Here is a 26532-nt window from a genome sequence, read left to right as displayed (position 1 = left end):
CCGAGCAGACTCTGCACTGTCAATGCAGCTTGACGCGGGGCTCGATCTCACAAACCATGAGATCATGACCTGAACTGAAATCAAGAGTCAGACGCTCAACTGACTAAGCGACCCAGGCGCCCTGGAGCAAGGCACTCGGAATAGATCCCTGTCCAGGGAATATGTTTCTCTGTATTTATTTCTGTAGCAAGTAGCAGCCTTAAAGCCATTTATTTGAGAAGTCCTGTACTCCAAGTGAAGGATCGATCTTGCTTAAAGGAGACCTTTGTATTGCTATGAAGACAATATATACACAAAATAAATGAAAACTTTAAAAAAAGAAAATCCAGGGGCGCCTGGGTGGCTCAGTCGGTTAAACGTCCGACTTCGGCTCTGGTCAAGATCTCAGGGTTCATGAATTCAAGTCCCACGTCGGGCTCTGTGCTGACAGCTCAGAGCCTGGAGCCTGTTTCTGACTCTGTGTCTCCCTCTCCCTCTGCCCCTCCCCTGCTCACACTGTCTCTCTCTCTCTCTCAGAAATAAATTTTTAAAAAATATTAAAAAAATTTAAAAAAAGAAAATTCAAAGTCCTACTACCCTGACACAAAAATTTTATTCTTTTTATTGTTCTTGTTCATTTACTTCTTGTCTCTGCCCATCTATTTATCTTTACCAGAATTGCAGTCGTTGAATTAATATAATTCGTGCATTGTTTGCTTCATTTAATTTAATAAATGTGCTCACAGTTCTATATAATCTGCATAGTGATGGAGCTTCATCGCTGTGTTATGTTCCTGTAAGTAACTGAATGGCACTTTAGTTAACCATTTCCCTAATACTGAGCATGAGGCTTCCAAGCCACCTTTTTATTTACATATACAGTGAATATTTTTCTCTCAGGGCTGTTCCTGCTTTTGGATTACTTCCTCAGGCCAAACCCAAGAGTGGAATTATGGTGTCAAAAGAAGGTAAGGCTTGGGGTGCCTGGGTGGCTCGGTCGGTTGAGCATCCAACTTCAGCTCTGGTCATGATCACATAGTCCGTGAGCTTGTGACCTGCATCTGGCTCTGTGCTGACAGTGCAGAGTCTGTTTGGGATTCTCTGTCCCCGGCTCTCTCTGCCCCTCCCCTACCTGCGTGCTTGAACACGCTCTCTCTCTTTCTCTCTCTCTCTCAAAAAATAAACATTAAAAAAACAAAGAAGTTAAGGCTTGTAGGACTTTTATGTCCCTCCTGAGGAGTTGTGCTGAGTCCCCAGATGCTAGCAGAGCAGGGGTGGCCAGGTCCACTCTGCATGGTGGCTCCTTCTCTTCAGAAACAGGTGCCACAGCATTGCTGTCACCAGAGTTCCGGAGTAGGGTTTTAGTTGTGATGGTTCTCCCCTCCGGTCTCCAGCCAGAGACAGCTGTACTGCTGGGGGTAGGGCTCCACACACAGGTGGGACTGGCTGGGGTGACTCCAGCGTGGTCCTAGGGCTTGCAGCCCAGGATGGAGATCAAGGACATGATCCTGGAGTGTTACACATGCTCAGAACAGGTAAGGTTGCTCCTGGTCACGTGCCTGCCTCGTGCACTGGAGTGTGTCTGCAAACGCCGATGGGTAATGCTTTCAACCATGTTTAAGGGAAAACTGCTTTGTGGCATTTTGCCCAGAGCACTCACTGAGGTAGACAACGCCAGCTACCTAAAGTTACAAACATTTTAGGTTCTTTACAAGATGTGGAACTCGGGGCTCCTGGGTAGCTCAGTGGGTTAAGTGTCTGACTTGGGCTCAGGTCATGATCTTGTGGTTCCTGAGTTTGAGCCCCACATCGGGCTCTGCACTGACAATGCAGAGCCTGCTTGGGATTCTCTCTCTCTCCCTCTCTCTTTCTGTCCCTCCCTCACTTGCTCACACTCTCCCTCTCAAAATAAATGTAAAAATGTATATATAACAACCTATATTATATATGTTATATTATGTTAATATTATATATTATATTACATTATTATATTATACATATAACTAGGCAGCAAGACTTCACTGCAAGAGCAAGGTTAGTATTCTGATTCCTCTGAAGGTGCTGTGATGAGCCCCCAGCCGATGTACCCCCCTTGATCATATCTGCAAAGTCCATTTCACCATGTAAAGTAACAAATTCACAGGTTCCGGAAATTAGGACTAGGACATCTTTAGGGAGCTATTATTTAGCCCACCGTCCAGGGGCGCGCACACACACACACACACACACACACCCCACACACACGCGTGCACACGTGCACCTTCCTACTATTTACGTCCTCTACCAGAACTACACTTTAAAAGGTAGCAGTTTCATCAGCAGCCTAGAAAGACCTGATAAGATGAATCAGCCTTGGTTAGTGACTAATAGAGAAGAATGTGAAATGCAAAACAGGAGAGAGCGTGACAAAAGCCGGCAGCCATTTCAATACATTTCTGCAAGAAAGTAAAAGCAAAAGTCTCTGGAGGAAGACAGCTTTGCTCTTTGCTCAGAGCTTGTCCGGCTTTGGGGCCGATCCGACGGGCGGCCTGGAAGGGGAAGAGTCGCGTTATGTGCAGCCCGCGGGGAGGGGGAACCATTCCAGTCGCGGTGCCTGACCCTTGCTCAAGTGTGCACAGTGCTGCTTCAGGATGAATGAAGAAAATCTCAGTCCTGGAATATTGAAAACTCCACTCTCAGTCCCTTTCCAGGGCAGTTGTCACAGCCTGTTTTATTATCTTTCAAATAATAAAGGAAATGGATGTTTTCCATGGGAGCTAGTTATAAGAGCAGTCGAAAGTTAATGACACCAGATATGGTAATTAAAGTCATAGTACTTAGAATCTAACTGCTGCCTGGATAGCCCCTCACCTCACCATCATCATCGTCGTCCTCCTCCTCATGAGCTCTAATCTCATCCAACTGCACAGAGCCCGCCCCCTCCCTCCGGCCACAGTGGATATCAGAACTGGGTCACCAAGACTACCAACGGGTCTTGGTTAAGTCAGCTCACCCAGGTCCCCATAACCACTTCTAGCTGCTCTGTCTGCTCTCATCTGTGCCTCACCCTCCCCTCCAAATTAGACCCAGGGCACTTTCACCCTGAAAGGCCCAATAAAGCTTTTTCTAGAAACGAGGAACCTGTCTCCAAGTACCCTGTCTCCACTTCAGGCAACAGAAAGCAGCAGCAAGATCTTGGATTTTACGCATTTGTTTTCAGCCTCTCCAGTTGGATTCTAACACAAGGGCTATGGTCAGCATCGCTGTTCTCCACCTTCCATCCCCCATAGTCTGTGGTACTCCAGTGGGACAGACGGCTCTCCCCACGCAGAGCAAACCTCAGGAACCACAGTTATAAACCTCCCTCCTCCCCTCCGTGCTGAATCATAGTGGTAAATTGTCTACTACCAGTTCCCTGGGGAGCTCATGCTTTTGGAGGCCAGGGGCTGTCCTTTCCTGGCTCTCAGCCCTCGGTAGATGCTCATCACATCGTTCCTGACTTGTTGGAATAGATTTCAGAAGACACGTAGGGATACAGGATCCGTATATTGAGACGTGCTCTCTCCGGTACCCGGGCCTTGCTCCCTGTATAACGGTCCTGGCTGGAGGGCAGGACGCATACCCTGGAATAACCCGGAACAACACAGAATAGGTTGGAGCAGGTACTACCAGCTGAGGGCCAGGCTGGACCCTTCCACCCACATCTACTCAACATCTAGTGTCTCCGGGGCTATTTCCCTAGCAAAGCTAGGGTCTTGCCTTGGGAAAGCTTGGAGCCCACAGGACAGTATGGGGCAGAACATGAGCACTGGACCCCAAGGGCCTGACTCTGATGCCAACTCACCCAGGCTGCAGGTTTTACCTCTCACTGAAACATGCTACCCTAATGAGGGAAAGCTCCGTTCCATCCACAGTGAGAGCAAAAGGGGAGTAGGGAGTGGGTGGCTCAGGAAGCTATGCTCCCCCAAGGGCTTTGCCGACAGAGGTCACTTTTTCTGCCTTGGGGGCCTCACCCTAACAGCAGGCACCCAGGCTCTTGCAACAGACGCTGTCCATCAGCCGGCAGGCTGCGCTATGCTGGACAGTGTCCAGATCCCAGGCTTGCCCAATACCACATCACTCAGGTCAGTGAGGCCTGGGCCCAGCCAAGCCAGCCTCTGGGACAGCTGCGCAGCCTGTGTGTCCAGGGCCAGGCCTAGCTGCAAACAGAGCACCTCCCGGCTCCAGGCTCCAGCTGGAAGTCCAGGTTGAACTTGGGGTAAGGGTGGAGATGGGAAGGACACCTGTTGAATTGTCTTGATTTGCTCTTCCTCTAGCACCTGAACCCCTCTGGGAGGCTCACAACTGAGCCACTACGCTTCCCTCCCATATGTGCACACAGCGGGTGTTGTGATCCAAGCCCAGCCAGTCCTCCCAGAGAATGCGAGGAAGAGGAGGAGGGCAGCTCCCTTGATGGCCTGATTGTAAAGATGCGTCGGAGGCCAGGCCCCAGCCCCAAGGAGGCCTCTGGGAGGACATGGCCAGGCTCCAGAGGCCAAGGGTCAGCTGGAGGCACTGAGAACAAGAGGCCTGGCCGTGACAGCTCGTCTCGCTGCCCCCCAGGTCCCCAGAGCTGACCTCCGTGGCTTCTGGGAGCACTCCAGCCTTCTCAATCTTCTGTGCTTAAGTTAGTACCAATTCCGTTTCCAAAGAAGCCCTGGATGACGACAAATGGATTCTCCAGGAAGCAGGAGGGTTAACTTTACCCCCTCCCTGGCTCCTGGGACCACCAGCTGCCAAGGGGTGTGGGTGCACTGGGTGAGGGCAAATCCCAGCCCTGCCATGTCAGGGACACCACTTAGCTTGTGTGCCTCAGTTTCTACATTATGAAATGGGGATACAGTAGCTCCCCCCCTTACCTGCATGGGACACATTCCAAGGCCCTCTGATACCAATTAGTACCAAAGCTTGCGTAGACTGTTTTTCCCTATATATACATACTACCATGATAAAGTTTAATTTGTAAATTAGACACAGTAAGGGATTAAAACGGAACAATTATAGCAAGATATTGTAATAAAAGTTAGGTGAATGGGGTCCCTCGCTCTCGAAATATCTTACCGTGCTGCATATTGTACTCTACACACCCTTCCTCTTCTCATGATGAGATGAAGGGAAGTGAATGACGTGGTATGAGGCTAGTATTTATTTACCTTCTGACAATCCATTTGAAGGAGGATCATCTGCTTCCTGGCTGCAGTTAACGGAGGGTAACTACAACCTTGGAAAGCAAAACAGTGGATGGGGGAGGGGAGGCTACTGTAAACTAAATACCTGATTCATGAGGTTGTTGTGAGGACTGCATGAGTTTACAACCTAGTAAGCCTGACACAAACATCACGTGAAAGCACACGGCAGCCTCGTGAAATGGAGCCAGAAATGGTGGCATTTATCCCCAAAGGTTAAGATTTGGGGTACGGGGCAGCCCGACCAGAGTGGCCCCTTATGACTGAGCCAAGCCCTCAACTCATTCCAGTGGTACCTTCACCGGCTGCCCTGCTTCAAGGTCTTATTTTCTCTTGCCGGGACTCCTGCAAGCAGCTTGTGCAATACTTGCCACGCGGATGGGTTCTGACCATCTGCTGTGTTACAGGATGGGCGAGGGAGGAGGATGGGGAACATGGCAGAGGAGGGGCTGAGGAGCTGAACTTAGGGAAACAGGCAGTGGCAGAAGTCTCCAGCACCAGGAAGGGGGAAGCACAGGACTCCAGTGAAGTCACAGAGGGACACCTGCACCGCCCACACTTTGGGGCCTCTCTGAATGAGTGGCGTCTAAGCTTGGGACAAGAGTCAGCCAGGCGACGGAGAAGTGTTCCAAACAGAAGGGCTACCACGAGGTGTTCCTCACTGGTCTTCCTGACTCCGGTCTCCTCCCTGCCTGGCTCCTCTCCCACCAGCTCACGGAGAGCCAGAAGCTTCTTTTAGAAAGAAAGCTCAGTCACTCCACACTTTAAGACCATTCAATGGGGCTTCTGGAAATAAAATTCTAATTCCTTGGCTCTTTCTCCCCGGTCCACGTGGTGACCCTCATGTTTCAGACGGCCATTCCTCCAGGACCCCTGTCCGACTCCACCCTCCGCCCAGCGCCTATTTCAATCAGAGACGCAAATGGACGTGAGAATTTGTGTTCAACAAGCTAGAACTATAGCCAAAGAAAGTACTTTACAAACGTGGAGGAGACGAAAAGGGGGATGAGATCGGAAAGCGTCCACGCCCTCCAGCAGGCTGCTGCTCGTCCCCCGCCGCCTACCCCCGCCACCGCCCCCTCCGACTCCGGGGCGGCCTGCTCCTTTGCACCCCGGGCACTGTGCCGGGTACACAGCGGGCGCCCCAGCCACCGAGGCGGTCAGCGGGGGCCCAGCCGCTCCCCCAGCGCACGCAGGGCCCAGCACCCCCGATTCGCAGGTCCAGGCACGGCTCACGACGAAATCAATGGAAGTAGGAACTGCAGCTCTGAGCACCGGACACTCGGGTGCGCAAGCTCCCGGAACAGCCTGGGCGACCCCGCCCCCGACCGCTACCCTCCAATCAGCAGGGGCGACGAGTTCACGCCCGCCCCTGGACGCACTCTCGACCAATGACCGAGGCCCAGCAGGCTAGCCGCCGAGCCCAGCGCCGGCTGGCGCACGCCGCTGTTCGCGTGTCAGGCTCCAAATAAAGTTCGCCGGGGCTTTGAATTTTTTTTTTAAAGCGCCCGCCGCAGTCGCCTCAGCCGCGGGCGAGAGCGGCCGAGTCTCCGCCCCGCCACTTCCGGTCCCGCCGCCCGGAGCCGGTGCGGCTGAGAGGGGCCGCGTCTCGCCGCCGCCGCCGCCGGCCGGTCGGGCATGGTGTTGGGTGCCGGGCCCGCCTCGCCTGTCTCGGGGTGCCCAGGTGAGGAGCGCGCGGCCCCGCGGCGGGCGAGGGGCGGCCGCGGGCCTCCGGGCGACGGCGGGCGGGCGGCGTCGGGGCCGCCTCAGGCCTCGCCTCCTCACGGCCGGGGGCGCGGGGCCCGGGCGGCCTGACCGGGAAGGGCCGGGGCGCCGGCCTCCGCCGGGCTCGAGCGGCAGCTCGCAGCGAGCGCCCGCTTGTGCCAGCGCACACACGGCCTCGCTCGAGCCCGCCGTCGCGGGGGAGCTGCCGGCCGCATTGTCCAGACGGAAACTGAGCCCAAGGTCACCAGCCCGCCGAGGCCGGGGGAAGCGGGACCCGGACGCAGGCCGCCCGGCTCCTCCGCGCCTCGGGAGTCGGGCCGGGCCTGGAGAGCGGCAGGGGTGAGGAGGGGGGGCTCCCGCCTCGCGGGCCTGTCCCCGCAGCTGCCCGGCGGCTGGGGGCAGCCGCGGCTCGTTTGGAGGGGTTTGCCCGGGCCGAGGGGGCCGGAGGGGGTGGCGGCTTGGAACCGTCTGTACCACCGCGTCTTGGATTCCAGACCTGGTTCCGGCTCGTGTGTAAACTTGGGTGTGGCCCTCCGCGCCCTGGGCTCAGTTTCCTCATCTGTCACATGAGGGGACTGAGCCCTGCCCTCGGCATTCCCTCCCGCCCTGGAGCGGGGACTGGGTGGATCGGAGTGGCCGGGGAACGTTTCTTGGGGGAGATGTCGGAATCCGCAGAGGGACCTGCTGTCCCGAGGAAGGAGTAGGATTAGGTGGCGAAGGGAAGGAGGGCACTCCAGACCTGCATAGCATCAGATCGAACAGAAGCTTCCAGAAATGGGCAAGGTGGTGTTGAGGAGGCCAGCTTGCCGGAGGATTTCCAGCTGGGGATGGGGATGAGGGGGGTTGGTGGGGGACAGAGGAGTGGGAGAGATGCCGGGAGACAAGACATCACCAGGCTGGGTGGTGTGTGGCTTGAGGACCCCCCACCCCGATTTACCTGTCCTTCAGGAAGGAGGTGGCAGGTGTGCTGATGAAAATAAAGGGCTGGGCTCCCAAGGGCTGTCAGCCAGGCAGGGTGACTCTCCTGCCAGGTGGGAGGTTCCTGGGCCCTGGCGTTCTAAAGGAGGAGGGCATCCTGGACGTTCTTGTGTCCCCAGAGGGGCCACTTAGGTCGGAGAAGTTGGTTGTCCCCTAGCGACCTGCAGTTCCATTTTATACTCCAAGATTGGGACTTTTCATGGCAGGAAGGATTGGCAGTGACTGGCCCCTGCTGTCCCTGCACAGGTGACATGGCCTGACCTCGCCCTATGAGACTAGTCATCAGCACACCAGAGTCTCCTGCACAGTCAGAGCGGCTCCCCCCCCCTCCTCCCGGGAGGAGCTTCAGTGGGCCGACTGGGACCGGTGGCATTTAGAGATGGGGTGCTATGCAGTGCGGCCGGCCAGTGCCCAGAACTGCTGCCCTGATGGGGTGCAGTTTGCAGCAAGGGTGCGGTCCGGGTTTCCGCCAGGGCTTCCGTGGGTGAGGCGCCTTACAGAAGGCGAAGAGAATTCTGAAGCAGCGGCCGGTGTCCAGCAGACCTCCTGACAGTTTGGATCCTTTCTTTTTGTTCACATCTCTGTAGGGTATTCGCCTCATGGCCACGGGAACATCTCCAGACTGGGCCCTGGGTTTACCCCCGAAGTGGCACGCAGTCACAGTACAGACGGAGGGACGGGTGGCCGTTGGACGCTTAGGTTTCGTAGAATGCTAGGAAAGTGAGCTTAGTGCTATCTCCAAGGGACAACAGAACACGAGTGTCCCTGCCTTTTGTCCCTTGCCATTGGCGCCCGGTGTATTTGAGGGCCACGGACTTGAAGAAGCCAGGAATCTGGCTGTCAGTAGGGTTGAAGGCCTCGGTGGGGGGCAGGAGAGTCACAAAAGAAGCGGAATCCCAAAGCAGGGACAAGGAGGAGTGTGTTGGGGAGGAGCCTTTCTTGTAAAGGTTGCCGGATGCTGGGAGCGGCACCTTCCGCACAGGTCCTCAGGGAGCTGGGTGTGGACCGGCATGTGCCCTGGCACTGGCTTCTGCACACTGGGCGTCACAGCCTTCCTGGGGTACTGCGGGACTCTCTTTACACGCTCTGGGCCTTTGTTTTTCTTCTCGCCATGTTCGAATTGCCAAGGTCAGCTGGAGGGTACAGACCAGTCAGGCTCCGGGCAGGGTGCGCGTCTTGGTCTACAGGCAGCCCTACCCACGCAGCAGGATGGACGCGCTTAGCTCCGGGTGCATGGCCTTGGGGCTGGCCGGGGAGGCAGGCTCTGCTGGGGGGTCCAGACCTGCTGAAGGGACTCCTGACGAGATTATTCCAGGTGGGGACTGAGCAAGAGAGCCGGGCTCTAAATGGAACTGCAGGCGGGAGCCCCCATGGGTGTTTCTGATTTCGTTCCCGCTCCTGGGCCCTCGCTCATGGGGTTTTGCACGGATAGGATACTTCCCTGGCCTGAGTAAAGCTCAGAAGGTGTGTGTTTGGCGGTTATGGTCCAGGCCACTGTGTAGGTTCACCTGGGGAGATGGCGTGGTCAGGTGGCAGTGAAGAAGCTCGTGTTGGTACGTTTTCACGATAGTGTCAGTTTTACTGAGGTGTAATTGAAGGATGTGAAACTGCACGTATTTGAAGTATGCAGTTAGATCAGTCTTGATGTACATACATGCCCCTGAAGCCGTCCCCACTCTCAGGATCAAAGTGTGCGCATCGTCTCCAAGAGGGACGCTGACGCTTCTGTGGTGACTGCACCTAGCAGCTGATTGGCCTCAGACAAGGCAGTTCCTGGGCCCTGTTGTCATGGGATCCACACCAATAAAAAAGAGTGGGAATTGGGGGTTGGAGAGAGAAATCCTTTCCAGATTTGACATGTTAGGAGCTTTGAATGCTTTGTGTAGTAGAACCGTCTTTTGAAGCATTTACACCAGTGGTTCTTGAATAGGTTAGGGATGTGTGTGTAGGTCACATATGATGCAGAAGATCATATTCAGTATGTTTTTTTTTATGGTACACATAATGGAAAATAAAATCTACCAGTCTTTGGAGGAAGGAGAGGTACACACAAGATGATGTGAAAAGCTATGTTAGGAACCTGGGTTAAAAATGGTTACAAATAGGGGCACCTGGGTGGCTTAGTAGGTTAAGCGTCCGACTTTCGCTTAGGTCATGATCTCGCGGTTCGTGGGTTCGAGCCCCGCGTCGGGCTCTGTGCTGACTGCCAGCTCAGAGCCTGGAGCCTGTTTCAGAGTCTGTGACTCCCTCTCTCTCTGACCCTCNGAGTCTGTGACTCCCTCTCTCTCTGACCCTCCCCTGCTCACGCTGTCTCTCTCTCTCTCTCCTAGAAATAAATAAAACATTTAAAAAAAAAATGGTTACAAATGCCAATGGGCGTTTGCTATCTTGGCCTCAAACTAAAAGTTTTGTGTTTGGGTCAAGTTTTTCATTTGGAAGTTTTAGGTCATTTTCTTTTGAAAACAATCAGACTGGTACTGAAAGGAAATAATATTAAAGTAACAAAGGAAATTATGTAAATATTGGGCCAGATCGCCAGGTCGGAAGATTTGTCACCACTGCATCCCAGGGCCTGGTGCCCAATGATGCTAAATGCATGGCTCTCCCTTTTTAAGTTTTTTTTTTTTTCTTTTTAAGTTTATACATTTTGAGAGAGATTGGGGAGGGACAGACAGAGAGGGATAGAGAATCCCAAGCAGGTTCGGAGCTGTCAGCACAGAGCTTGAGGTGGGGCTCGAACTCACAAACCATGAGATAATGACCTGAGCCAAAATCAAGAGTCGAACGCTCAACCAGCTGAACCACTCAGGTGCCCCATGTCTCTCCCTTTAAATTTTTCATTTGTAGTTTAAAAAATTAGACTTATGCAGGATAGCATAGAGATTTCCCAAATTGATTATGAAGGAATCCATTCTTATGGATGCATCTTATGTACGGAGTTTTTCTCTAAGTTACAGGAAACAGTTAACTACCTTATATTATTGTCTCCAATTTCCAGTCAGTGTCTAGAGATGTGTCCTTAACCCTGCTTTCGATCTGTCTTTCAGGATAAAGGTAGCAGTAATGCTGACGCTGGCGAGCAAACTGAAGCGGGATGACGGTCTCAAAGGGTCCCGGACGTCAGCCACGGCCTCCGACTCCACTCGGAGGGTGTCTGTGAGAGACAGGCTGCTTGTGAAAGGTGATGTCATCCACGCGAGCTGTTTTCTATCCTGTAACAAAATGAAGTCTGACTGGAGGCTCTTCTGGGGTATGAAGGGGCCTGCTGCTGAGTAGAAATACTTGTTTGAAAACATTTAAAGATACGATTGCTTGTCACTCACAAGGACTTTGTACTGTGCGCACAGTACGGGCACGCTAACAACCAGAAAACGTGGCATGTGCCTCACACGCTCGGATCGTGCTGTGTAGGGGCTGCCGGGATGCTAGCGGAAGGATTACGGTGGTGGGAGTTGGCTGGCCCGGGACTGGTCCTGGTGCCGTCAGTGTCTGGCTGGCGTGTGTGTGGCAGGGGAGGACCTTCCTTTCTGGTGCTCAGTCACAAGAAGCCAGGGTCCCTCTCCAACACCTCAGCATCCGTTTCTGGTCTGTATAGGGAGGGAGTGGAGGTCAGTAATCTCTTAGCATCCTTCTGTACTTTATTCAAGTCACGGCCTGAGGAGAGCCTTGTACAAAATTAGATCTCGTCACAGAATTAATAACCGAGTGCCCTAGAACTCTTGTCTTTGGAGGAGGGTTTGTGTAATGTATATGAGCGCGCGCGCGTGTGTGTGTGTGTGTGTGTGTGTGAGAGAGAGAGAGAGAGAGAATATGCATGTGTTTCTACGGAACTTTTGCATTCAGTCATTGAACAGACTTAGACCTGTCAGGTGCAGAGGCAGTGTCCTCGGGTCATGAGACTACCACAGATGAAGAAGAAGTAGTTCCTGTCCTTAGGAGCTCAGAATTTGCAGCACTTTCTGCTTTCTGGCATGTGTTTACATTTCTTAAGTGTGGAGGAGCTAGGAAAAAAGCAGGCTACACAGTTAGTTAGGACTGCCTGTTTTCCTGTTGCGGCAGGCAGACCCCGTGGGTTACTGGCATTCGTGTGTCCTGAAACGGACCTGGTGGCAGTAGAGCCGGTGTGTGTAAATGTGCTGTTTGTCCTCGGTGCTGCGCTTGGGCAGGTGCAGGAGCAGGAAGGCACCAGGCTCAGGCGCCCCCCCTTGTTCCTCCCGCCCCCGCAGCTTGCCTTAGCCCAGGCCTATCCCGCCTGATGGGTGGTGGGCTGACGATGGAGTGAAAATCATTTTGTACACTTTGGTGGCACCCATGACGTCAGATTGAATCCAGAATTGGTGATGGCACTGCGGGAGTCCGGGTGGGACCCGGGCCACGCTCCTCAGCTGATGGGCCCGGTAGGCCTTGAAGCCCTTCCCCAGATGCTGGCTCCAGGGTCCCATCTGCAGAGGAAGCCAGGAGCCACGCGAGCCGAGGAAGGGGTTTGAGGTGTTGACGCTTTCCTTAGGTGGGGGTATTGTAGCGCCCGGGGGTTACAGTGAGGAAGGTCCAGATGTTTGCTGAGGAGGAGCAGGTGGGAAGAAGCTGGTGGGCTGTCCCAGGTGCCTCACCGTGTCCCTCGTTGTGGTTAATAGCGGCTTCTGTACACTGGGTCCTTGGGGCCTGGCCCTCCATTGGACACTTTGGAAGGTAGTTCTCGTTTGGCTTTTGCTAGGCCTTGCCAGGTGAGTGGTTCATTTTGTAGCTAAAGAACTGAGACTCAAAGAGGCTAAGAAACTTGCCCAGATTACAACTGTGTTGTAGCAGGAGAGCCAGACCCACATTTTGGGGTGGGACAGGCTCTGGGGTAGCAGACCTGGCCAGCAAAATCTGAAGGAGCAGAAGTGCAAGTCCACTGAAAAGGGCATTCCGGGCAGTACAAGGACTCCTGCGCCCTGTCCACCCTGCTCAGGGACTCACCTACGAGCTCTCAGATGGCTCTGGGGCCCGATGCGGCCCGGGGTCGGGGGCCCACTGAGGCTCACAAAGCTAGACTCTGCTCTGGCTCCCAGTGTCTTTGACTGGGTTTACAGGGCCCTGTTAAGGTCCTTGATCTTGGGAGACTCATCAGAGAGATGCAGAACCACCTCATGAGGCCACCTGTTCCCGTCCTCCCGGGGCGCCGGTGACGATCGGGTTTCTGGGCTGGTTGTGGTAGCGGGGCTCAGTAACACACCCCTCATGTGGCCTGCTCCCTCCTTCTGCCCCAGGGGCCATTGGACCAGGCTGAGCTGGCTGAGTGGAGAGCAGTTTGAGCTTGTGATGGAGGCTAGGTAGAGAGCAGGGTGGGGCCTGACCTGACATTGGGGGCTGTGAAAAACCAGTGCGTAATAAAGGATGCCCTGATGGTCCATGGTCGCCTGGTCCACACCTACAGCGGTCCTCTGCTTGACTGGATGTGGCCGAGGTCTTCATTCTGGGGCTTTCTGACAGTGGAAGTGGTGTGTGGAGTCCAGGAGTTCGTAGCATTTGGGGGCACTTGGGATGATTATGGTGAAGCCTCTTGTAGGGGATGCCTGTTTGGAGACTTTGAGAGAAGTCGGGTGTGAGTTCAAAAAGATTGCTGTAGTCAGGACTGTCATCCTGGGCTGTGACTCGGCTCATGTGAGAATGTTACTTATGAGGATCATTAGGTTGCACAAAAGTGTACTGAGATTCAATGCCACCGGCTGGATTCCTGGGAGTGCGGAATCTGTCAGCAGGAGAGTTAGGAACGGGTACCCCCAGGACTGACACCTGCGGAGGGAGAGGAAGGACGTGGGCTTACGCAGAGTAAGAAACCGAGCAATCAGCCTCTGCTTCGGCAGGTGTAGTTCGGAGCTGTACCCCATCAGACAAGATGGTCAGGTCTTCCTGCTCGTGTTGATCAGTTGTCCCAGGGGGCTGTCCTGAGAGGAGGGTGGCCTGGGGTCAGGGGGTCTGTGCAGCCCGTACAGTTCCTGGAGGGACTGAGAGCTGAAGGCCGTCTGCTGACAGCCATGTGTTGGGGGAGGGGAGCGGCGGTTTATCCTGTCGCCCTGAGGTTGGGATCTGGCTTGATGCAGACGGCTGTGGGGTTGAGCTGACGGACGGACAGAGCAGAGGTCGGCAGGCCAGTCGTGGCTGCACAGCTGTAACTCCTGTTCCTTTTCTTGCCTCTGGAAGGCTGGAGTCCATCTCCCTGGAAACACCAAAGCCTGCCTGGGAGCAGCTGGCCGGTGGGCTGGGGGGGGTGCTTCTCCTGTGCTGGCACCTTGGTTACACCACCTTTTTATCTGCACCCCGTGGGTAACTGTCAGGGACGTCCCCCAGGCCGGAACTGGGGTGACGCCTGTAACAGCAGCAGCAGTGGCCCCTGGAGGGTGCAGAACAATTGAGTATTTCTGGGCTGAGCCCGGGAGCTGTTGTCTGCCATGAATCCTAGGACCTGGGGACACTGTGGAGAGAGTGTCAGATCTGTGCAGGTCTGGGCCTAACTTGGGAGCCTTTACCAGTGTTTTTAGCCACAAGGCAGGTGGCACTAAGTTCCTGGTGGACCTTTGTGGGGCCACTGTGCCCATCAGGTTTTAAGTCTGATGTGCTCCCCACCACCCAGAAAAGCCTAGTAGAGTCTTACTAGCAGAAGCTTGGCACCTTTTGTACAGTAGGGTCATATGTGTCTTTGTGTTCTTTCATTTCTTCACTCAACAAACATTTTAGTCCAGCCGTGTGCCAGCCTACTGTTAGTGACCTGCAAGACCCCAGAAGGCTCCAGGAAGGAGCCAGCAGGAACCTTCACCTCTGCCAGTCCTTGTCAGATGTGGGGACTTGGACTGAGCTGAGGTCAGGGTCAGCTCTGGAATTAGGGGAACGAGAGAGAATGAACCTGTGTGCACCTTTATCCACATCAGCCCCTGCACCCCAGGTGGTTTCTGGTGGCCTGGGGCTGTGGTGGGTGGCTCTCCATGCTCCAGGCCTGGAGCAGAGAGGCCTAGCTGCCCACCTCCATGTGCTCCCCAGGGGCTAGGGTGCAGGTACCTCCTCGGGGTGCCACATGGGGCCGCAGGTGAGCTGTGTCCACCTAAGCAGTTTGGTCATGGGATGGGATAGATAGGAGGGGCCTGTCCGGTGCAGTTCCTGAAGAGTGGGGGGAAGGAGAACCATTTATTGTTCTCTTTCTCCATGCCAGGCCCTGCTTGGGACTCTGGGGGCGGGCTCGAGGTTTGGCTCGCCATGTTTACAAAGTACTCGGAGTACTTAGCACTACAGTATGTATTTGATGTTTATTTTTATTTGATGTGTATTTTTGAGAGGGGAGGGAAAAGAAGGGGCAGAGAGAGAGGGAGACACAGAATCTGAAGCAGCCCCAGGCTCTGAGTTCTCAGTGCAAGGCTCGAACCCCCAGACCATGGAGATCATTACCTGAGCCGAAGTCAGATGCTTAACCAACTGACCCACCCAGGCACGTCACTGCTGTATGTATTTTGAAAACTGGAGCAGTGGCCCAGAAGGCGGAGTCCTGCCAACATGGAGCTAAGGCAGCTGGCCCCAAGGCTAACCTTTAAAAAATGCTTTGTTGAAAGGGTAAATACCATTGGAGCTGCCCAGGAAACTTGGTGGCCCCCTTGGGTGTGCCCAGTAGCCCAGTTGGGCGGGGAGGGTTGTGGAAGACAGACGAGGTTTCAAGTTGACCTTCTCCACTCCTGTTGAAAGTGGGGGTGGTATGAGGCCTTGGGCTCCATTCCCACTGATACCAGTCTCTGCTACAGCAGCTGTGCTGGTTTTCAGGGTGACAGCCTTGCTTGCTCTGAGTGTGAAGGGGACCGTGGGTGCTCTGTGCCCGCTCTCTGCAGTGTGCTGCTAGAGGGCCCTGGACTGAGCGGAGGGGCTGAGGTGAGGCTCCATGGGGTCCTCAGGCCTGGGTTCGAGCAGTGCTGTCTCTGGAGGAGCCGATGCCCTTAGTTCAAGTGTCTCCCAGACAAGGGCACGGTGCGTGGGTGCTGAGAGTACAGAAGGGTGCTCAACACATAAAGATAGGCGGGAAGCTAAGAGAAAGTTCTAGCCAAAGAAATCTTTGGCACTCGCCAAGCGCCTGGTGTCTCTTCTTATGAGGGCACTAATGCCATCGTGAAGGCCCCACCCTCATGACACCATCTAGTTCTCATCACCTCCCAAAGCCCCCACCTCCTAATGACATCACATGTGGGGACAGGGTTAGGGCTTCAACATAGGAACTTGGGGGGACACACTTTCCCAGCACCTTAGGAGCATGTTGGTCCCTAACTGTATGAGGACAAGGGCTCCTCTCATCTCAGGACAGTCACACAGGAGCACTGCCGGCTGCTGGCCAGGGTGCTTATTTGTTAAGCATTTCCTGAGTGACCTGTGTGTGTGCCGAGCCCAGGACCAAGTAGTGGGGTTGCAGGGCTGGGTCACACTGCACGGCCCCTGCCGGGAAGAATGCACAGACCTGAGTGGCCGGCAGCATGGAAACAACAAGAGCACTGTACTCTGAACAGCCTGGCAGAAAGGGGTATGTGCCATGTGAGGGCCACTGTGGTCATCAGGTGGATTTGTAATCTGAAAATTTCAGCCCAGTCATCCTTCAAGTGGGCCTGTGGTTTGCTTTTTAGTTAGAAAGGAAGAGTCTTAAGTTTAAGAGGGAAGTTGTGCAGCCCTGGAATTGTGCAAGATGAAAGGCAAGGCCGGTGGGGTAGAGGTGCTAGCGTCTTGGAGCAGGCGAGACTTTAGCAGATTAAAAATATCTGAATTTCTCGCTATTTTACAGTGAGCAGTAGTGTCCTGCAGGCAGTGAGGTCATGAGGGAGGGGCTGTTGCTTTGCTAAGAGGCTTCTCAAGCTTGTAAAGCAATTCTCTGGTTTCTTTGGCCATAGGCTTCATGTATGTAGATTTTAAGGCATAACTACTGACGTTAATACATTCTTACTTGTCATCATTTGAAGTGTAGAGGAACTGTGTCCTTTGGGGCAGCTCCATGGGAGCGTGTGGCTTATCTTATCCTCCGCACTAGGCTGAGCGAAAATGCTGAGCATCTTTATTGAAATTGTTTTGCTCCCAAGATGGTGCTCCCTGCCTACTCTTGGACCAAAACCCTGCAGCGGCCCTGACTGTGGTGGGGCTCTCCCAGCCCTTGTCCGCTTTCCTAGACTGAGTGACACTGAGCCTGGAAATGCAAGCACAGCACTCATCTTTGGAGCTGAAATTCTAGACTACAGCGTGAAGTTATCAAGTCGGTCTATGTAAATATGTGTGCAAATATTTGAGCATGGTCAAGTGGCCTGTGGCGGTGTCGCGTACCTGGGGAGAGTAAAACCTTCAGAGGCCTGGGCCCCACGTAGAACCCGCTGTGTAACGGGTCTGCATGGGGCTAGGAGCCGTAAGAGCCCAGCGGGTTCTAGTTGTGGCGACAAATGCACAACTCCAGGTTTTGACTAGAAATGATTGAATCACACACTTAGAATAGGTTTGTTTTCTTGCAAATTGTGCCTCAGCAAAGCGGCTGTTTGATATGTGGGGAAAAGAGCAGAAAACTCCCCAGGTGGCTGCTGTGCAACCAGGCCAGGGGATCCCTGCCCTACAGTGAAGTGTCCTGTGGACACAGGCCTCTGGCCCCATCTCGGTGGGGCAGGGGTCTGCCTCTGTGACTCGGTCACCACTATGCTCCTAGTCAGTGCCTTGCTGTCCTCCTGTGTCCTGACCCTGCCCCTCCCCAACCCTTGGCACCAGCTGGCCTTCTTAGACATTTTGCTTCTGTTGTGTGGCCCCCGCCCCCCCAGATTCTCTGGGCACACTGGACTGCCAGAGTTTCACACCTGGACGGGGCAGGCTTGCCGGGGAAAGCCAGGTCTGGCGTCAGTCTCTCAAAACAAGGGCCCTCAAGGACAGTTTCTTGTAAGTTCTTACCAATAAGCTATGTGTGAGCAGGAGAGCAGTGGCGGGGGGGCGGGAGGGGAGAGAGGGAGAGAGAGAGAGAGAGAGAGAGAGAGAGAGAGAGAGAGAGAGAGAGAGAAACCCTGAGCAGGCTCCACGCTCCCAAACAGGAGCTCGATCTCACAAACAGTAAGATAATGACCTGAGCTGAAATCCAGGAGTTGGATGCTTAACACCCTTAATTGACTGAGCCACCCAGGTGCCCCCAGGTAACATTTATTTTAAAGTGATTAATATGAATGGCTCGTTTGTTAAATTGTATGCTTTTTTGGTAAAACAAATGTCCTGTGTGAGCTGCCAGAGAAGAGTGTGGCTCTGGGGGGGCCTCAGAGGACCTGGTATTGCTGTCCTCGGAGCAGGTAGCACTGTGGCCTCAGCCTGCCTTTGCCTCTTGCAGTTTTCTCTAGCGAGTGCCCTGTCCCCAGGACAGTGAGAACGGGCCATTCAGAAAGACGAAACCCAAGTTCACTGGTCATTAGAAGAAAACGATAGTGAACATTCATAGGGTGTAAATGCACTTCACAACACAATTTGTTCCTTTTCTCATGACAGCAAGAGGATAATTAACTGGCGCTCCTGTCTCCATGCCCAGCTCCATGGAAGACATTTGCCCCTTGTCTCAGGAGTGAGAGCACTCTCCCCGGCTAGGACATGGGCAGAACACTGGAGACCGACGGGAGCACCTTTCACTCCCTAGCTCTGCTCTCCTCTGCCCCACTGTGCTTTTCTGAATGCCCGTTGCAGATCCTGTGTCCAGAGCAGACACATTTAGTGGGCCAGCTGTCCCCGGATTCTCTCTCTTTTTTTTTTTTTTTAATTTTTTAAAATGTTTTATTTATTTATTTTTAAATATTTTTTATTTATTTCTAGGAGAGAGAGAGAGACAGCGTGAGCAGGGGAGGGTCAGAGAGAGAGGGAGATACAGACTCTGAAATTGGCTCCAGGCTCTGAGCTGGCAGTCAGCACAGAGCCCGATGCGGGGTCCGAACCCATGAACCGCGAGATCATGACCTAAGCGAAAGTCGGACGCTTAACCGACTAAGCCACCCAGGCGCCCCGTTTTATTTATTTCTGAGAGAGAGAGAGAGAGTGAGATACAGAATCTGAAGCAGGCTCTAGACTCCAAGCTGTCAGCACAGAGCCCAATGCGGGGCTCAAACCCATGAACCGCGAGATCATGACCTGAGCCAAAGTCGGACACTTCACTGACTGAGCCACCCAGACGCCCCATGATCACGGCTTCTCAAATAGTGGATATTAACAGCCCGTGAATCTCCAGCGTCCGGCCTCAGAATGGAGATCGGCCCATCTTCCCACTGATGTGCTCGGTGTTCAGCTTCCCAGCCTCATGGCATCGGCTGTCCCTCGCGCTGCCCACCCTTCCGCACTTCACATGAAGGAATCCCCTACCCACTGCTTCTGTATTTTGACCCCCCATTTACTTCTTAGTTTTTTGGAATCTGGTTTCCATCTTGCCACCTGGCTTCCTGCTGTTTCGAATGCCCTCAACAGGGTCTGATCCACATCCAGATCTGGTGCCTCATTTCCCTGCGATCAGTCTCTTTCTTGAATCACTTACGTTCCCCACGTGTCTCCTACTTTTCCGCCTGTTTGTCACGGTGACTTTGCTCTCTGCTGAGCTTCGTTCTTCCTGCCAGCCTTCCTGGTCAGTCTCATGACGTCCAGGTGGTCTCCTTGGCCCTGGCTGTGCACCCAGATTTCAGCTTCCTCCCCCCTCAGCCCTCGGTGCCATCTGGGATCCCCCAGCCCCACACAGCTGGCAGACCCTTGCGTCCTCTGTGCCCTCAGTCTATCGACTGTCTCTCTGCTAGGCCCTGGCCACCTTGTGTCATAGGTCACTGGACCTCCTCTTTGCTCTTTCTAAAGTTGTCCTCTTGCGGAAAGTTTGGAAACTTTTGTGCAGAAATGACCCTCTGCAGATTTAAGTCTAGAACTCTGACGCGGGGCCCTCCTCATTTCTCCTCGCTCTGTCGTTTTGTACCCATTGCTCTGGGTGCGCTGCGTGCCTTCTGCTGCCTGTACTTATCTGTGCTCTTGCACATCACTAACTTACCTTCTTGGCATAACTTTTCTCTCCCTCTTCTCCTGGACTTAATTCTACGTATTCTTTAAAGCTTGGCACATAGACCTCCTACCTCTGTTCTCTACAGCGGGTGGGGATCTCTGTGCTCCCAGGACCCCAGAGCAGGTTCTGCTATGTCTGAGGCACCGATGCCTTGCCTGCCTACATATTTCTGGGTGTCCTCAGAGCGCTCTTAGTAGTAGCAGTGGGGGATCTGCGGCTTTGTCCTGACAGAGGGGCGCTGGGCTTAACTGCTGAGTGAGTGGCTGACAGATGGGGCAGGACTGCAGCTCTGAGCCCCGCTCTCTGGGCAGTCGCAGATGTTAACAGATGGTGGGCCGGGAGCCCAGTCGTGGGGCCCTGGCAGGAGGCAGAGCTTCCAGGGGGAAGGTCCAGCACACACGGGCCAAGCCCGCCTGGGAAGACAGGTCTGAAGGAGCCCGAAGAGACACAAGGTGCGTATATAAATCACATCCCAAGGGCAGTAGCTCCGCTGTGTGGGGAACAAGACTTTCAAAACCACTTTAGTGACCATTTACCTATGGGGGATTTCTGTGTGAATTTTAAATTATTTTCATTCATACCAAGTATGTTTTCAAGGGCCCGTGACCGTATCTGGCGGCATCCCGCAAGGCCCTTTGTGTATTTGAAAGTGGTTCCACGGCTTGTAGTCTTAACAGTAGACCAAGTGTAGATTTCCGTTACTCAGTCCGTTTTGTTACACAGCACCCTGGAAGAAGTTGCCAGTTTAGAATAGGGATTTTATGTGCAGAGTTGATGGGTATTAACGATGGTCTCTTTGTTTCCACAGAGGTTGCCGAGCTTGAAGCTAATTTACCCTGTAAGTATAGCGTCCACACTCAGACCGTAAGTGCTGCAGGGTAACTGCACAGAGAAGCTTTTTATGTTGTAATGACCTTGCATGGCCCAAAGCCTGGTTTTCATGTGTGTTAGGAGTAAGTTATAATTTTGTGCAAACAGGTAGGATTTTTCCAGGCTCTGGTTAAGAATGAGGTACTTACCGTCCTTCTGAAGGTAGCACAGTGGTGCCTCCTCTCTCCTTCCTATGGCAGGTGACTGGTTCAGTTTTGCATCTCTTCCACAGCGTTCTGACCCACGTCATCTTTTTTAGAGACCGCACGTGCATGAGCTAAGGAGGGGGAGAGAAAGGGAGAGAGAGAGAGACAGACAGACACGGGGCTCCATCTCACAAACCATGAGACCATGCATGACCTGAGCCGAAATCAAGAATTAATGTTCAACTGATTGAGCTACCCAGGCATCTCTGTCCCACGTCCTCTTTAAGTGAAAAGATACAAATCAGTGACAGTCTTATTTTTGTGAGTGACAGTCCCACCTTTTTAGTCTACAAAGTGCTTACTTGTAATTTATCTTCGTGATGAGCTGGGATGGCCACACTGCCCTGATGTCACCAGCTGTCCTCACCGTGCTCAGTCCTTCCGGCCTGGGCACAAGGACCGACAGTGTGGTCCTCACCTGTGAGCAGGCCCACTCACCAGGCAGCTCATTTGTGTGATGTGTCAATAATGTGGGTTTTTTTCCTGTCCTTCCCAAACTTAACTAATTTTTATAAGACCACTAAAGCCTGAAAGCTTTGACTATTTTACTTTCGTTTTTTAATTAGGACTTTTTGTCATCATACTTGGTTAAAAACAGTTCAGGGGTTGAGGATGTTTGTCAGTGTAGGTGAAATACTTTATACGTCGGTGTCCTGGTCTGCCTCCTGGTCAGTCTCCAAGTTCTAGAGAACTGGGTGTCTGGCCCACCTGACACAGGTCAGAGAGGGTCTGCTCCCGCCGCCATCTAAAGGTAGAAGTATGGTAGTGGGTGTGCCCTTAAGTGGCCACAGAATCATTTGTAAGGGTAAGTACACACAGTTTCTTGAAAACTTATTTTTAATGTATGGTATTTACATATGGGTGTGGTGGCTTGTAATATAAAATAGTCTTCTTAGTGTGGGTCTCAGTCAAAAAAGTCTTAAAAATACCTGAATTGCTTGACCTTAAAGTTTTCTTCTAGTGAGAACTGGAAGGAAGTGTCTTGGGATTCTCTTAAAGGGCTTATGTATGTACACATGCATATGTTGCATCAAAGACACGTGGTTCATTTTGTCCTTAAATAAGACTGACGGAGATTGCTGGGCTTTAGCCCATAGAAGAGGATAGCTTTAGCTTTATCTAAGCTCTTGGTTTAAAAACAAACTGGTTTGTCAGTAGAGCATGTGACTCTTGAGCTCAGGGTCCTGTGTTCAAACCCCATGTTGGGCGTGGAGCTTACTTTAAGAAAAAAAAAGGTATGAAAACAAACTGTGTAGTCGGGTTTCAAGCCAGGATTTTAATTATTACCTTAGGTTTGAAAAAGGTAGCTTGCTAGCCTTGATGGCCCAGGTTCAGATAAAAACAAAAAACAAACTACATGTTCTCTGCCCCTTTTCGCACTTTCTCCCTACCCTCTGCCCTGTCAGAGTCGGGTTAAGTTAGTTGATACAAGTAAGCCATGCTTTCCAAAAGCACACAACTCATCACAGAGGAAACAAAGATCCACCAAAGAATCCTTAGCATCTCTCTAAAGTGCTAATGAAGGAAAAGAAAAGACCCTGCCACATGGGAGTGATGCTTCCGTACTCCTCGAGAACCAGTTTGGAGCTCCAGGCAGGCAAGAAGCACAAAATCCCTCTCAGATAGACAGAAGGATGGTTGTGCCAGCCCGTGCCAGCAGGCAGAGGAAAGGCCAGAGTGGCAGTTTTCATACAGCCCTTGCATTAACTAAAACAAACCAGACTTTTCACTTTTTGTGGTGGTAGTTAGGCTTTTTTGAGTTTTAAAATGTTTGGTTCTTTTTAGTAGTTTTATTGTTTTTTTAATCTACCTTGGTAACTTATTAATGGTGGGCCAGTTTGTTCTAGAAGGATGGATTTCTACATATATACCTTTATTAAAACGAATGAGAATGCTAAGTATTAAAAACGAATGATGCCAACTTCAGCTGATGAGTGAACGTTTTCAAAGCCCTTGTCGTATGTTTTTGTTACATATATCTCACTGGAAAGATAGCATTTATCATTTCAAGTTAAGATTAGGAAGAATGGGGAGCATGGGTAGCTCAGTCGGTTAAACGTCCGACTTCAGCTCAAGTCATGATCTCACGGTTCGTGGGTTCGAGCCTCGCATCAGGCTCTGTGCCAACAACTCAGAGCCTGGAGCTGCTTCAGATTCTTTGTCTGCCTCTCAATCTGCCGCTCCCTGTCTCACACTATGTCTCTCTCTCTCTCTCTCTCTCTCTCTCCCTCCCTCCCTCAAAAATGAATAAACATTTAAAAACTTTTAAGAAGAAAGATTAGGAAGGATGAAACACATTCCCGTTATTCCATGTGTAGTTCACACATGTGGTTTGGGCAAAAGTCTCGAACTACAAGGCTCCCAGCTTATTTATAAAATAAGGAGTGTGACTGTGTAATCTCTAAGATCCCTTCTTGCTCTTCTAGACTAAGTTGCCTTTCACTGTGTGGTGATTTTCCCAGGGACTGAAGGAAGAACCCCTACTAACGGTTTTGTGTGGTTTTCACGCATCGCACCAGCCTGTTTCTGAAGTCATGGGATGAGGTGTGGTGAAAGGAGAAGGAAGAGCCATGAACTAGTCTTTAATTTGGGAACTAAACCTTCTGTTGATAACCTGTGTGATTCCGGACTGGTTGCCAGACCTCTCTGGACCTTTGCGTCATGCTTGAGGACCTTGGACTAGATGATCTCTAAGGGCCACTTCCAAGTCTAAGTTTGAAATCATCCTATTTTCGATGGAATTTCATACCATTATAAAAGCAGGCAAATGTTTGCAGTGGGACTTGTAAGAAATACACTCAGTAGGTGATCCAGGGAGTTTAGTGTAGGATCTTCTGAGTTTATCAAGTATGGACAATTTCTCCCTATGTTCCTTCCCGATATAGTGGGTGTTTATTCCTGTGTGCTTACTGTTCTTCTCTACCCTTTGTTTGAAGGAAGCAGATGTAGGATGTAGCCAGCTTCCATCTGACTGCCAGCCACTACCTCTTCTGGTGGGAGCTCCTTGTCCTGGTTCACCAGACCCCTTCCGGGGTGGTGCAGTGGGCATAGGGCGCTGCCGTCCGAGCAGAGCTAGCTGGGATGTGAGAACTGTTTTTTGTTGTTGTTGTTGTTTTAGTGCCAGGTAAACTCTGGGTGCTAGCTAATTTAATGGGCACCTTTTTGTTGTTGTTATTAACTGTTTTTTTTTTAAATGTGTATTTATTTTTGAGAGAGAGACAGATAGAACGTGAGTGGAGACAGAGAGGGGGGCACAGAATCCGAAGCAGACTCCAGGCTCAGAGCAGTCGGCACAGAACTTGATGTGGGGCTTGAACTCATGAACTGCAAGATAATGACTTGAGCCAAAGTCTGATGCTTAACTGACTGAGCCACCCAGGCGTCCCTCATGGACACCTTTTAAGTTTCGATTTACCGTGGTGGGCCTGAATAAGTGTGGTGGTGGGCGAACAGCCCATAAAGCCTGCGTTTTCCTGGTTTCACCAGTTTAGTTAGCCTTACCCACATTTATTAATCTTGAGGTCTGGTTTTCTCTTTTCAGAAAAGTAGCATTATTCTCAAAGTTAATGGAAAGATCTCAGAGTTAGTGATCGTTAGAAGGTTGAAAGCAGCCATCTCACTTTGGAATGAAGGAGTGCAGGGCTGTAAGGAGGCAGACACAGGGCAAAGCCACTGGGTTGCAGTGTTAGCACAGCTGGTGTCACAGCAAGAGCAAGGAGGGGTCGACAGCCTCCTCCAGCACCTTAAATTCCACGTGTGTTTCAAGGTTAGACTCCGCCTAGGGGCTGCTGCTGGCTGTCAGACCTTCCTGACGTGCTGTTTCTTTTGCAGGTACGTGTAAGGTGCATTTTCCTGATCCAAACAAGCTCCACTGCTTTCAGCTAACGGTAACCCCAGGTAATGTGCTTACATACTCTAGTGTTACAGTGATTTTTGAGACAGCAAAGTTTCAAAACTGCCCAGGTTTGTAATATTTGGCTTGATTTGTCCTCTAACTTTTTGAAAGTCAAGACAGTAATGGCTTGATGCCACACAAAGAGAAGATACGTGCTTTGTAGTCAAATAAAGCAGGATACAGGGAATCTGGGGCACTCCGTGTGTACTCCAGAAGCAAAGTACAGACTGACGGCCGGGGTACAGGCCACAGAGGCTCCTGGTGTGCTGTGAAGACCGTGAGCTTTGAAATCCTAATTGGCGCTGCTGTTTCGTGGCAGTGTGACCGTGGGTCAGTTGCTTAATCACCTCTTTGCCCCAGCCTGCCCAGCTAGAAAGTGAGCAGCAAGTAGCGCCTATCTCATGGGGCAGTTATGAGGATTAAACAGATAGCGTGTGCAAAGCGTTCCAGCCCCAGGTCTGGCTCAGGGAAGTGAGCAGATTACCAGCTATCCGTGTGAGGGCTGATAAGAGTCTAAACTCCAGGTGCTCCAAGATGGTAATGTACTCCTCCTCAGTCGGACTGGGCAGTAAGAAGGAGGACTCGTGTGTTTTCTTGTTGCGGTGCGGCTCTAAGCATTGCACAGCCCGCCAGCGTTCACGTCAGGCAGCCGGGGCCATGCTGTGACCAGCCGGTGCTGCTGTGCGTTGGGCGGGGGAAGGGAGCGTTGTGGAAATGGAGGGTGTTATTTTATTTAGGGGATGGAAAGGGAGTGAGAAACTGAGAATAATGAGTCACTCGCCAATTAGAAAGTGGAAGAGAATACAGAATTTCAGTAGGCGATAATGACCCTACAAATGAGACCTGGCAATTATCTCCCTGCAGGTAGGATGGGTTATTTTCTGTGGAAGATGTTTTATAATAACTGGAGAAATCTCATTTTCAGAATGTGCTTGACAACTTAAAATTTTGTTTAATCCCTTTGGTGGCTCTACGAACATTGCTGGACATGTATGTAAACTTCTGGTACTGTTTCCACTCACTAAGCACCCGGGGCAGTACCTGGGCACAGGCTCCACACGCCCTACATCGAGAGAGAGCGAAGCTCAGGACTTCAGGAAATGATGACAATTAGAACCCCCTCTGGCCGCCTTCATAAAGCAGACTACACACTGTGCTGTGTTGAGCAAGGATTGTTTACTCACGGTCACTATTCCGAATGTCAGTGACTGTCATCGTTGTTAAGTGATGCAGAGTATTTTCAGAAATTGTTGTGGGGATGAAGATGGGTTCTCTGTACTCAGTGGTCTCGGACCGTGTGTTTGTTGTAAAGACGTTTTCTTCCCTCTGCCTCTCTCGGGCATTCCCAGTGGCTGGTGCTCTGGGCATCACCGGGGCGTGGCCTCTGTGGTCCCTCCCGGCCGCTCAGAGACCTCTGTTGACTTTGTCTGGCTTGTTACCATCTGACATGAGTGGGTCTGGGTCAGGTCCAGCCTCTGAATAAGAGTTTCTCTTTTTTTCTTTGTCTTTTTTTTTTTTTTTTTTTTACAAATAGTTTATTGTCAAATTAGTTTCTACATAACACTCAGTGCTCATCCCCAAAGTGCCCTCCCTCATGCCCTCTCCCTCACCCCCGCCCACCCTCCCCCCCCCCACCCCCCC

General features: G+C 52.1%; 1 protein-coding gene and 1 long non-coding RNA gene across 4 annotated transcripts in view; one reads left to right on the top strand and one right to left on the bottom strand.

Annotated features, from left to right (window-relative positions):
- Positions 1–2927: 2927 nt before the first annotated feature.
- On the bottom strand, positions 2928–5654 carry LOC120229549. The gene is made up of 3 exons (XR_005527771.1): positions 5480–5654; positions 5059–5218; positions 2928–3581 (listed from the first exon to the last, which is right to left on the bottom strand). It is a non-coding gene; the product is annotated as an uncharacterized LOC120229549 (long non-coding RNA).
- Positions 5655–6760: 1106 nt separating this feature from the next.
- UBE2F (ubiquitin conjugating enzyme E2 F (putative)) overlaps positions 6761–26532 on the top strand; it is a 56983-nt gene continuing 37211 nt past the window's right edge. Inside the window, exons 1-4 of one of the 3 annotated variants that reach the window (XM_039228529.1) lie at positions 6761–6867; positions 10934–11067; positions 20729–20758; positions 24828–24893. In XM_039228529.1, coding sequence (XP_039084460.1) covers positions 10950–11067; positions 20729–20758; positions 24828–24893 — 214 coding nt within the window. In that variant the 5' untranslated portion in view covers positions 6761–6867; positions 10934–10949. The remainder of the gene's footprint in view (positions 6868–10933; positions 11068–20728; positions 20759–24827; positions 24894–26532) is intronic. The other 2 variants (XR_005527759.1, XM_039228528.1) reach the window with 2 other exon arrangements.

This window comes from Hyaena hyaena, unplaced genomic scaffold (assembly GCF_003009895.1).
Source record: "Hyaena hyaena isolate Hyena2069 unplaced genomic scaffold, ASM300989v1 scaffold_31, whole genome shotgun sequence".
Classification (NCBI taxonomy): domain Eukaryota; kingdom Metazoa; phylum Chordata; class Mammalia; order Carnivora; family Hyaenidae; genus Hyaena; species Hyaena hyaena.
Note: the sequence above shows the minus strand (reverse complement) of the source record. Positions and strands in the feature narration are given on the sequence as shown.